Source organism: Lagopus muta, chromosome 12 (assembly GCF_023343835.1).
Source record: "Lagopus muta isolate bLagMut1 chromosome 12, bLagMut1 primary, whole genome shotgun sequence".
Lineage (NCBI taxonomy): Eukaryota > Metazoa > Chordata > Aves > Galliformes > Phasianidae > Lagopus > Lagopus muta.
The window spans coordinates 8,966,100-8,978,358 of record NC_064444.1 but is presented as its reverse complement, the minus strand read 5'-3'; the positions used below and the strand labels follow the sequence as shown (position 1 = coordinate 8,978,358).

The 12,259-nt window shown below is 40.5% G+C and overlaps 2 protein-coding genes across 6 annotated transcripts in view; one reads left to right on the top strand and one right to left on the bottom strand.

Annotated features, from left to right (window-relative positions):
- The first annotated feature begins 590 nt into the window (after nucleotides 1–590).
- On the top strand, nucleotides 591–7,811 carry SS18L2 (SS18 like 2). Of its 3 annotated transcripts, none has more exons than XR_007379496.1 (4): nucleotides 591–702; nucleotides 863–939; nucleotides 1,130–1,314; nucleotides 7,708–7,811. XR_007379496.1 is itself a non-coding variant. In XM_048958698.1 (3 exons), exons 1-3 carry the CDS (start codon nucleotides 634–636, stop codon nucleotides 1,215–1,217), a joined length of 234 nt encoding a protein of 77 aa, XP_048814655.1. In that variant the 5' UTR covers nucleotides 591–633; the 3' UTR covers nucleotides 1,218–2,438. The 3 variants fall into 3 exon arrangements, 1 of the variants encoding a protein (XP_048814655.1); XR_007379495.1 differs by lacking the exon at nucleotides 7,708–7,811 and adding an exon at nucleotides 2,446–2,806; XM_048958698.1 differs by lacking the exon at nucleotides 7,708–7,811 and having other exon boundaries at nucleotides 1,130–2,438.
- The window catches only part of GARRE1 (granule associated Rac and RHOG effector 1), a 54,089-nt gene continuing 45,594 nt past the window's right edge, over nucleotides 3,765–12,259 (bottom strand). For all 3 annotated transcript variants that reach the window (XM_048958644.1, XM_048958645.1, XM_048958646.1), the window contains exons 10-14: nucleotides 11,208–12,196; nucleotides 8,718–8,883; nucleotides 7,692–7,826; nucleotides 6,059–6,137; nucleotides 3,765–4,952 (exon numbers count right to left, since the gene is read on the bottom strand). In XM_048958644.1, coding sequence (XP_048814601.1) covers nucleotides 4,629–4,952; nucleotides 6,059–6,137; nucleotides 7,692–7,826; nucleotides 8,718–8,883; nucleotides 11,208–12,196 — 1,693 coding nt within the window. In that variant the 3' untranslated portion in view covers nucleotides 3,765–4,628. The remainder of the gene's footprint in view (nucleotides 4,953–6,058; nucleotides 6,138–7,691; nucleotides 7,827–8,717; nucleotides 8,884–11,207; nucleotides 12,197–12,259) is intronic.

Below are 12,259 nucleotides of genomic sequence, written 5' to 3'. Positions count from 1 at the left end.
TTTTTTTTAACTTCAAAGTACTCAGTGGTGATAAAGATGCAGAAAACTGCACTGTTGGAAAGTTGGAATATTTAAAGTGGGTGATAGAATCTTAATTTTATAACTTTTGTATAGCACTCTGAGGAACTATTTTGTAATTGGTTTCCTTATTAAGGTCAAGTATTTGGCAGCCGTAGAAGTTAGATAACGTTGTTAGTAACGTTTTTGCATGTGAACAGCACTGCCTTGTGGGCGCCGCCGCGGCTGGCTCCGAGCAGCTGCCGCGCTGTGGGAGCGCGGGGCCGCCGCACGGCTGCGGGCGGGAAGCGGCCGTACGGGCGGCTGCGGGGCGGGGGCTCTGTGCGCAGGGAGCGGGCAGCGCGGCCACCGGCGGGCTACTTTGTTTCATGGAAGCGAGGGGTTTTTATTTTCAACCGGAATAAACTCTTCAATACAACGAGGCTGTGGGGAGTTATTTCGTGCCCTCGCAGCCGCACGGGGCACGGCGGGATCGGCGGCGTTTGCTCGAGCGGGAACCGGGCGCGAGGAGGGAGGGGCGCGAGGCGGGGGGAGGGGGGAGCGGCGAGCTGTTCCCTCAGCGCAGGCGCAAGGGCGGCGCTTCCCTCAGCGCAGGCGCGGGGCGGCGGCGGCGGAATGTCGGTGGTGTTCGTGCCGGAGCGGCTGCGCGGCAAGGCGGAGGTGAACCAGGAGACGCTGCAGCGGGTGAGCGGGCGGCGGGGTCCCGGGGTGGCGGCAGGGGACAGCCCGGCACGGCTCAGGCAGCGCCGGCTCCGCCCGGGCCCGCCGCCGCCTTCGCAACCCTCCTCAGCGGCGGCGCGGGAGGCGGGGCCGAAGCGGGCGGTGACGGCGGTGTCTGCCGTAGCTGCTGGAGGAGAACGACCAGCTGATCCGCTGCATCGTGGAGTACCAGAGCAAGGGCCGCGCCACCGACTGCGTGCAGTAAGTGCGGGCGGGCGGCCCCGAGGGGCTCGGGGGGGAGGGGGCGGCGGCCTCGGCTCGGCCCGGTCCTGCGCAGACTGCTTAGGGAACGCGAGCGGGTTACGGAAGTGACGGCTTCAGTCTGCGGCATCTGCTCGAGAAAAACAGGCAGTCGCTCACTTCCCAAAAAATGTTTTTCTTTCCTTGATAGGTACCAGCATATCCTGCACAGAAACCTCATTTATTTAGCCACAATTGCAGATGCGACGCCACCCAGCGCGCAGAAGACTACAGAGTGACTGCATGTACCCGGCTGCAGGCTGCCCTGCTTTACAGAGAAAGGCTTTAGTTTACATTGCCACTGTGGGAGGGAGAAAGTGTAGTCACACAAGGCAGGTAAAGAGCCATCCCACTATGTTAAAATGTGAATTCTAATATTGGAATAGCTTCTTTCTTCCTATTAAGTAGAACTTAGGGGAGAGGATTACCAAGCTTTCAGCTCTGGAAAACCTCAGTGTTGTGTGTTTCTGAAAATAGCTCAGTTGTCAGGACACCACCACTGCTGCCTTGGGAAGATTGTGGCAGCCTTAGTGAGTTTCATGACTGAGATTGTGTAACAGGACGACACCAGTGGGCAGGTGGGAAAGTAGAAATGATGAGACAGATGTTGCACAGACTATTGTGTACACTGTATCATAAAAATTGTGCTAATAAATTGAAGATGTGCTTTGTAAAGCAATAGTTTCTGGATTAATGTAACAAGTTAACAGAGGAACACCTTGGCGTTTACTGCAAAAGGACTTGAATTTCAGAATTCTAGGAAGGAGCTTTTAAGTTATGCAACTGTCAAGTTCACTAAGAGGGCTGATGTTAACCCCTCTCGCACCAAGATTTTCATTTTTGCTTGGAATGTTCTGCCCTACAGATTCTGTAAACAAGTAACTTCTTGCATTATCAGCAAGGCCTCACGTGCACCTTGGGTAATTGTCAGCCTTTCATCTGTCTGCCTCTATACTCTTACCTACCGAGAGCACAGCTTATTTTACTATTATATACATATTTTTACACCTGATTGTGCATTTCAGTGATGCAATTAGCATAAGCTAAACAAGCCTCAGTAATTAGTTCTCCCCTCCTCATCATTCTCCCCCCTTCCCCCCTCCCAAAAAAAAGTTTTCACTCACTCCCATTCAAATCATTTACTTGTCTAAAAATTCACATTACTTATTTATGGCAATGCTCATCTGCACTAATAGTCCAAAGATACTGTTAAGGCATTTTCTCTTATGAAAGAGTATCTTTTAAGATGCTTCAGGTTGTATGGTGTATTAAGTTCAGTTTTATATCATGTAAGTAGGCAGCTAACAACTTTCAAACTGTTAAATAATCCTATGTTAATGAAGGTATTTGATTACAAACCAAAATTACAATTTTAGATGCTGCTCATTTTCAGTAAGGTGCATATTCTAAACAGGTATGACCTATTAAATGTATATCTTTAATAAAGCTAATATTTTACTTTTACAGAAGCTTTAAAATACAAAATGTACAATTCCAGTTCAGAAGCATTAGCTATTCACAGAAGCACTGCAATAAGGGTAAGTTAACTAAGCACCAAACCCTTGCACTTGGCAGTGTAAGTGAAGTTTAATGGCAAGACTCATTTGCCAAGTGCAACAACTCTTAAAATTACCAGTGTTCAGAACAATCGGAAGCGAAGGACATAGTAGCACCTACGTGGTCAAAATGCAGACAGACTTGGTTTCTGCAATTTACTTCTGTACATCTAGAAACCTGCCAGCATTTGTAATTATGAATCAGCTGCACAAACTATAGCAATAATTTTGGCACTTGTTAGGAGGAGTTCAAAATAAAATGTTTTCATTAACTTCCATTTTGGTCTTAGTGTGAATAACCAGTAACTACAACCAAATTTAGGATTTAATATTAGATCTAAATGACAAGACTGAGGAAACTCAAAACCATTCATCAAGTTAAGTAACCACTAACATTTTCAGCAGAGGGTTTTCAAAACTGTAGTAGTACAGACCATCAACAATTTACAGACAAGCCACACTGATTGTGCAAAGCACATTACTGTAAAAAGTCTATGTACAGCAAACAAATCTTTGTAAACATGTAAGTATGAACTTTCAGAAAACGTGGTGACAATATCATAAATACAGGCAACATTGGCATCCTCAAACAGCACAAAAAGTAACAATCTGGGCCAGCAAATACAGCCCATCACCATACAAACAAAAAAGGTGGATGGGTTTTAAATACCCAAATGTTTAATAGTTTTAGTGTTGTGTATACTTCTTATTTATATATATGTATTAATTTTTTGGTATCTTTAGATATAGATGTACTTAGTTTGTAGAAACAAAAACAACAAATGTGCTTTCTCTTCATTGAAAAATTATGTAGTTAGAACTAATAACCCATTTTACTAGTAGTTAACATATTAGAATGATATGACTTAAGAAAAATACAAAAATAAGATTAATACTGTCAAAACTCTTATACCAGAAAATATTGTGGTTTTTTAGTCTCTTTCAAAGATGAGATATGAAAATTTAAATAAGCTCTAACTATATAAAGAATCTTCTGTAATCTCAGTTAATATACAGTGGGATAGCTATATATATATTTACCATTGTTCTTCACTTTTTAAGCACCAGTCACTCCCAGACCCACTTTGGTTGGAAGATTATTCCCAATTCCACAGGTTCACTTAATGGCACATATTGACTGCAAATAATTACTTTATCCTTTTAAAAAAAATAACCTTCTTATAGCTAACTGCTACCCCACGTGACACTTCTGATATCTTCTGAGCCAGCTCACAACTTTTTTTTTTTTTTTTTTTTTTTCAATCAACTAGCATCTGAAATAAGACTTTAAAATATATGCAAGTAGTCTTTCAGGCTGTACTTTCACACACTTCAGGAAGGAGTACTGTGTGGATAATGCCTTTGGCCAAATGAAGCACTAACAAATGTATTTATTTGAAAACCAGTGTCATCCACACAGGTGCCATCTACTGTAAGCAGCTCAGTTAACATTTGTGACACAAATCTGAGTGGTTCTGCTGATCTATACTTTGAGGAAGGAAACTACCACAGCACTCAATTTCACAACTGCTTCTGCAACAGTTTTATAATGAACTCGCTTGTGTGGCACATGAAAAGCTGCACTTACACTTCATTTAAAAAAAAAAAAAAAAAGTTGCCCACAGGCCATTTATGGAAGAAACAAAGGCTTTCCAGCTTGTCCATTGTAAATTCAAACACAGCATTGAGCAAAGTGACCACTATATGTTTGCTTCAACATATTCATTGTGTTTCAGTAAGATGTCAACTATAAATCTATATGAAAAATAGCTACAAAATACAGTGTTTTTTGTATGGTAGTCCTTCAGCAGTTTTTTTTTTTTTAAAAAAGCTTTTGAAAGTAAAGGCAATACAGATATTTTTAAAAGCATTTCTACATCACAGTTTTGGGCTGTTTCATGTACAAACAAACATATTGGCCATATTGCTCAGCACTGTAAATAAGAGTCAAGAGTTTTTATACCTCTCCTCAAGCCCCCCTCGATTCCCTATTTAATAAGATGAACAGGATATAGCCAACATACAATTGTGAAAAAAGTACACGTACTTCATAACTATTTGGCCCTGTGCTGCATTTTCCAATATGAAAAGCAATCAGTATTGATGCAGGTAAGATGGTCTGCGTTCGTGCTTTACAGGAAAAGATTTAAAGCCCTTATTCATCTGTTTGTGCTGGGAAGCCTGTTGCTGTGACTGCTGCTGCTGCGCATAGGCAAAGCTAGAGGAAATGCCTGCCGATGGAGCACAGTCGTTGGCTGCCGCCCACACGGGTGACTGAAGGATCTGCATCGTGTCACTCCACTGGCTGACAGGGCTGCTCATAGGGTACAGAGATGTGCTCTGACTGGGTAGTGTATTCGTGACAGAGGACGTATGTTGCCAGGGTGCCTTTGGAGGCCACGTTTTGGTTTTGTTATCCTGAGAAAACAGAAATAGTTGTTGGTTTGTGAAGGGGGTTGGTTTTTCTGTTTTGTTGTTTTTTGATCCATGTACTTTATTTTGAGACAGTACTTAACTACAACATTTTCAGAGGATTAATCTTTAAAAACAGAATTGATGCATATATACAGCTCATAGCCCATACAGTATTTGCCTCTTGAAAAACCTTTATTCAGCGCATTTGCTTGATGACCAGCAGCCCTGCTGAAAGTTACAGTTTCTAGTAAGGCAGGTAATTAACAGAATCACAGAACTGTAGGGGTGGGAAGGGACCTCTGGAGGTCATCAAGTCCAACCCCTCTGCTACAGCAATTCCCTACAGTAGGTGCACAGGAATGCATCTGGGCAGGTTTTGAGCACCTGCAGAGAAGGAGACTCCACAGCCTCTCGGCAGCCCATTTCAGTGCTCTGTTTCCTAATGGAACTTTCTGTGTTCTAGGTTGTGCCCACTGCCCCCTGACCTGCTGCTGGACTCCCACCCTTTAAGCATTCTAAGAATTTATAAGCATTGACAGCTACCCACCACCCTCCGCTACCCCGCCTTCTCCAGGCAGAACAATCCCAGGTCTCAGACTTTCCTCCTAAGAGAAATCTCCAGGCCCCTAACTGTCATTGTGGCCCCCTGCTGGTCTCTTTCTAGATGTTCCCTGTCTTTCTGGGTAACCCAGAACTGGACACAGTACTCCACACGTCACCTTACCAGGACAGAGTACGGGCGGGGGGTGACTTCCCCTGACCTGCTGGCCACTGCCCTTCTTGGCCTCAAGGGCCAATCTGGTGGAACTTTCATTGTTTGTGTAAACTGAAGTTGACTGTGTTGTCTCTTAGCTTAACTTGAATCTTTGTGTTTTCTGCTGTAATTTCTGCCACAAGGGAGAAGTTCAATTATTTCCTATTTTAAATTTGGTACTTTTCATTTAAAAAAGAAAAAAGAAGAATCTAGTACTACTTCAGTGTAAATCGTTTGTGTTTTAGTCAAGGTAAGGAATATGGAGCTACAGCTTCTATTCTAGTTGATTTCCTAAAGAAAACCACTCCAAAACACACGCAGGACAGATGACTAAACAAAGATGTTTCCCACTTACCTGATTACGGTCATCTACTGCAGAAAGAAGAGGTGGTGATGGTAGTGTACTAGGTTCCTGTTCTCCACTACTGTGTTTTCTGCCCCAAGAAAGCAACATTTAGTTTGATTTGTTTTTAGGTTAGTCACATGCATTAATATGCCACTAGAATACCATTCTGTAGTTCTGCTCTGTCTTATTTAACAGCCTAGAATGTATAGTGGCATTTCATCTCATATTTTTTCTTAATAGAGGTAAAAGTACAAGTTATTGCGGCAAGAAATTTGTTACTGAATACTGTCAGAGACTTGACAGAGCAGCAACAGCTTCAACAACACGTTTTTGTGGAGATGAACAAGGAAGATGAGCTGGTCTTCTGCTGTGATGTTTATTTGACAACGATCTCCCAGTTATTTCAATTCAGCATTTATTTTTGTCCCCTCTTAAAAGTTTTGGTAAAGGTACAAATTCAGAAAGCACCTCCTGGCTTAGTCAAGTCCTTTCAACTTGTTTGCCTTAGTTTCATCTTACTTTACCCCAGCATACTTTCTTTACCCCAATGCATATAAAAATAACTTCTGTGGTAATCTGCAGAAAACTGTTGGTGTGGCCACTGATTTTCCTGTCACCAAGAGTAGACAGCTGTATTCTAAAGCATCAACTCTGATTTTGTTTCTGATCAAATATTAATTTTAAAAGTATTTGGTCACTGAATATTTTACTTTTTAAAACCTTTTCTAAAAATAAGCTGAGAGTTTAATTCCAGATTGAAATTTGGTCAGAAATCATGCTTCATCTTGTGCCTTATTTGGTGGGAATTCATACTTTCTGTTGTGCCTTTTATCCTCTTAACCCCTAGCATGGAATCACTGAGGTTTCAAAGACAGAGCTATAAGCCCTTTGGGAAAGCTGGAAGTAACTACATTCTAATTTATACTATTACATTTCAGTGTATTCACAGTTAGTTGAATTCACTTGTTAATAATTCATATTTTAAAATCCTAGCTTAGTTTTTAAGTTACTGAGCTTATTTAGGAATATAATTAAACTCCCTCTTTGATCAGAAAAAAAAGGAGCAAATAGTCAGTATTTAAGTATTTTAAACTACTGAAATGGTGTTGGTGGGCAATGTTAGACAGAAGTTTACACTTTAAGGGTAGTATTATCAAGTACCACAAAGCTGCAGAGAAGCCAGGGAATAGGAACTTGCTGGTATCAAAACGCTGTGCAGGGGCAGTTCAGGATCTTGAAACACTTGTTTCATAATAGAAGCTACACTGCAGAACAGTTCATAAAACCAATTCAAAGATCATCTCTAAGACCCCAGTACTTCAGGAAGAAGCGCCCTCCCAGACAGACCATCTTACAGGGAGACTGTCAGCTCCTTCTAGGCATAATCAGTTTCAGCCAGCAGCTGGCTATCTGTACAGATGTTAATGTGTATTAAGATTTAGCTGCTAATGTAACTCAATTTGTGAACCCCTAGCATTAAGATCATACACAGTATACACTGATTCACTGATTGTGTGTAGCACACAAACCAACATTCATGTAACTTTACCTGACTGACAGGAGTCAATTACCTGTGCCCTCAAATTATCAAAACACCCCAAATTTTTATATAGTGATATGTATTTCTGTTCATTTTTCTAACCTTCTCTGCTTTACAGCAGCGACGAGGTCTGGCCCTGAGAACATGGAGAACAAGCTGTCCCCATTGGCTGAGGAGGTCTCATCACTCGAGCTGGCAGAATCTCCTTGAGTACCAGACCAGCTGTTTGTCACATCACTGTAAGACAAAACATTTTATTAGTTCTTCTGTCTATACTGCTTGGTCCAGACCGTATGCTCTAGTTAGTTATGCTGAATCTCAGTGACAGATGATACCTCAAGGGCACAAAGAAATTTCAGTATTTTGTTAAATGTAGAACTAACACAAATACTTTCATGTATTTACTTCTGAAGGATTGTATCGCTGCTTTGTCTGTTACAATCAGTTTATATCTAGATATTCTACTAAAATAACACAGTCTGTCCTGGTTAAGAAGGAAAAACAAATGATTCTTGGTTTTGCAGTCACTAAGCACTCAGCTCTTTCACTATGTAACTGAGCTAGAAAACACCCTTGTCCTACTGGTTTTAAACTAGCCTTAGACTCATAGCTGTAGCTATGTAGATGAACAGGCAGAGGATCTTGAAACACTTGTTTCATAATAAAGTTACAACTTGGAAGACATTAAAAACCACTAACTTTCTGTAAGGTATGGTGACATGCCTTAAAGTAATAAGATTAAGCATCTGAAATCTGTTCAGTTGAACTAAGTCAGGTGTTGCAACTTTCATAGAATCACTCCTCATCAAAACTAGGTCTTAAACATTCTAAAGATACTGAAATAGGAACATTCCAAATGGATCTGTTATGAAGTCCTCATATCCTCTGAGTCAAACTTAGTACGCATTCTACTTTCAGAATCATATCAAACAAATGCCAGTTCTTTAGTACCAAGAAAGCAGAAGGGGCTCAGATTTTTTTTACTCTTGCCATGAGCTGCAGCTTTTACTGGTGCAGCAGCAATCAGAAAAAAATACAGCTCTTATTCCCATATCCTGCCAAGTTTCGAGTGTAGAACTGACCCAAATACAAAAAATTGAAAACAAAGTGGCTCGACCATTCTCTTACCTTTCTGTGAAATACTCAGGAAAGGGCCAGGTTTTGTGAGGGTCATCAGGCAGAAGCCAGTTGCTTCGTGTGTTGCTTGGACGACGGACGTGCTGTGCTTGCCTTTTCTGTTGCATAGCCTGGTTGACCCCAGCAACATAGCGGGCAAACTCTGGATCAGACCCAACTAAATAAAGAAATCATGAAGTCAGTAGCTGACATTCAGCTATTGCTACTGCATTTAACTCTTTCATTTAATCCTTTAGACCTGACCATAGAAAAGAAGTTCCTTCTCACTGACAGTTAACGCTAAACCATTTATACTTCTTGATGGAGCACTGAACACTGAATAGGAAATGTTTTAATAAAAAGTAGATGCGTTGTACATGGTAGATAATAATTCTCATCTGGAATTCTCATCTTTTACACGTGTCCCTTGCATCCCCTCTGAAGAGCAGTATTTTGTGACTATGATCACGCCTGTGCACTTAAATGTCCGGCATCAGATACTGACTAAATTGGAGACTGGATATTTATCCATTGTCAGAAAAACAATATTTGAATTATTACTGTTGATTCAGGATCACAAAACGATTTCCATCCATGCTGTGATTTTGCTTCTCAAGAGACCAAACGCTCAGACTGATCTCATTAAAACATGCAGCCCAGAAGCTCCTACTTCTTACAAAGACCACAGCCATTCTGAAAACATTTTGATCCTGAAGTACTAAGCAGTTCAGGGTAAGATTGATATTGACTGAAAACAAATAGTAATTTTTAACACACAAAGTCTTAAAGTGCACAGCTTGGAAAACAAATCAAAATACCTTTTGTTCATCTGATTGCTTCCCTATGTTCAGTTCAGCATTTGAAGGAAAGCTTTAGCACATTTACAAAAGAAGAGCTCTAATGTTCTGGTGCACTCAAATTAAAACTAAAAAAAAAGTTACCTTTGTTTCTAGACATCCTTTATTGTATGAACAAGGTACAGAGCTACCTGACAGCTGTACAGAAACAAAGTGTTGCCACTACTACTTAGTTTGAGAAATACTTTTATGTCAATTTAATCTGAGGCTGGAAGTTAGACATATCCTCAGATCAAAGGATAGGTTCTGAAGGGCAAGAATAGTTTTGTTCTGTGGGTAGCATGAGGTGTTAAATTACAGTTATATGCAAAATAGCAACTTGTGTCAATTTTACCTCTGTAAGAACAGATAAACACCCTTTCATGAGATAGGTTCACCTGTAAAAATACAGATGTATCAATCTTCTCTTTACTGATACCGCAGTCATTCCTTATGAAAATACTGCAGAATACATTTTTGGCAGTCACTGAGGCCTTTGACCGTAAAAAACCCCATCAATTCTATAAATTCTTAATTAGCAGATTTTCCCTTGAAAAGTCATTATTTTCAGACTAAAAATACTCATCAAGTAACCCAATTTGTTTCAAGTGACTTAGGAGCACAACTCCTAAGGAAATCAGAAAATGATTTTTTTTGTGTGCATATTTAAAGCTTTCTGTACTACACTAACTGAAGCTTAGATTTCAAATGACATCACAGTTCAACCTGGCATGTTATATGAAGAAAGGTTCTAATTCCAATCTATTTGGTTGAAGATTTTTTGTCACACACACACACAGGTAACAGCAGAAAAATGATAAAGTGGTTTTAGAAAAGATTGTTCTGGCACTTTTAATAAATGCGCAGTACGAAGTCCTGTAGCTACGTTCCACACCAACAGATACATCTGTAAGAGAACAGACTGGTCTGTTGATCTCAAGTGGTATTATTAATCTCCTCTTAGTCCCAGATTCTATAATCAATTTGATAGCCTCTAAGTTGTTTGCTTATAACCATAAAATTTTATCTCACTTCATCTTTAATAATAATCCCCATACATTTACAGTTTACCAGTGGCTCCAACATACTTGGCAAACCACATGACACTTGCTCCTTAGTCTCTAACCCTTTAGCATCCAAGCTTTTCAATGCAATAACAGCCGGAGAGCAGGAATTGATGTGATTCTCATACTGAAGGGAGAAAGCAGGGATATGGGAAAGATGCAATTCAGTCGTACCTCTGGAGTGCAAGACTGGTAAAGAGCAGGAAGAATAATTGATGGGGGAGGCAAAATACACAGATCTGAATGCTATTCTTTTAAACAATCTAAAAAATTAACAGCAGGAAGAGCGTTATCTGTAAGTTTCAACACTTTTATCTGATCCCTATAGGAAAGGTAAGAACTACCACTGAGATAAACATGGAATTTGTTAAAATTCTGTTTTTTTTTTAATGAAACTTAATGACATTTTTTACTTACTTTTTTTTGTACTTCAGTTCAACCTACGTTAAAAAAAAGGCATACAGAAATACCTGTCTCTATTTTTAATAACCTTAGCATCTGGTAAATAGTACTAGGAAATAATTACTGCTAAGAATATTTAACAGTATTCTTCTATTTGTGATAGGATCTTCCTAAAAAGTAATAAAGGAAAGCACACACACCTGCAGGGTCAAAGGGCAGAATTTCTCCCAGCATTCCAAACACTCCATCAGTTTGGTCACGATTTGGCCATGTGTTGTTTCTAGGTCCTTGTGGTTTTTGTCCTAACATCTCTGACATCATATTGTCCATATAGCTGCTCACAAGACCCAAACTGTACAAGTCAGAGCTTAAATCTGAAAAACCAGGGTTATTCCACTGGTTTAAATGAGATAATCCAGCTCCAACAGTTTGGGCTGGCTGCTGTGAAGAATTAGTCAGCCATTTGGCAGGTACACGTTGCTGTGGTCCGATAGGTTGAAGCAAATGTTGGTAATATTGCATTTGTTGCTGCTGCTTTTGTGACTGTTGTTGCTGTGACAAGCCTTGCTGAGAAGGATGCAGTGGTGTGTGAGAGACAGACTGGGGCTGCTGTTGTACTGTTCCTGATTTTTGTTCTGCTGCTGTAGAGGATGCAATAGAGTTTCTTCTTTTCACCATTGGAGAAGTCTGCTGGGATTTGCCCATGTTGAAACCAGACAAGAAATCTATGACATCCTGCATTTCTTGGTCAGTTGGTAAATTCATACCTTTGTCATCCTTGCCTTCATCCAGTTTGAAGAAGTTGTCCTGTCTTTCAACTAAAAACCCATTTACTATCTGATTATTTGTGCTCTGGATTGACTGCAGTGAATCTGTGGTCCTAGGAAAGTTACCAATGTTCAAAATGCTTTGTAGCCGTGCATCTATGTTAGTGGGCATTTTAGCCTTCTCCTCTGAGCTGGAACTTATGAAGACATTTTTGGAAGGTGTACTGGGGATTGAATAACTTCCACTATTACTTGTACTGGTGCAGGAAGTTTTTTTTGTAAACCGTGAAGTCAGTTTTGAAAATGTCTTTTGTAGACCACCTGAAGGTTTGCTTCCATTTCCAGATGGCATGTCAACTTGGTTCCCAAAGTCTGAGATTTCACGCTGCAACTGGATCTGAATACAAGGCAAAGCTTGCTCCCTGCATCAACAAAAACATGTATCAAACCACCCAACAAATCCCATTTATCCTACACTGCACTGG

Coding starts and splice junctions, on each gene's coding strand:
- SS18L2 (XM_048958698.1), top strand. CDS start 634: ATGTCGGTGGTGTTCGTGCCGGAGCGGCTGCGCGGCAAGGCGGAGGTG. Junction 703..862: donor ACCAGGAGACGCTGCAGCGG/GTGAGCGGGCGG, acceptor TGTCTGCCGTAG/CTGCTGGAGGAGAACGACCA. Junction 940..1,129: donor CGCGCCACCGACTGCGTGCA/GTAAGTGCGGGC, acceptor TTTCCTTGATAG/GTACCAGCATATCCTGCACA.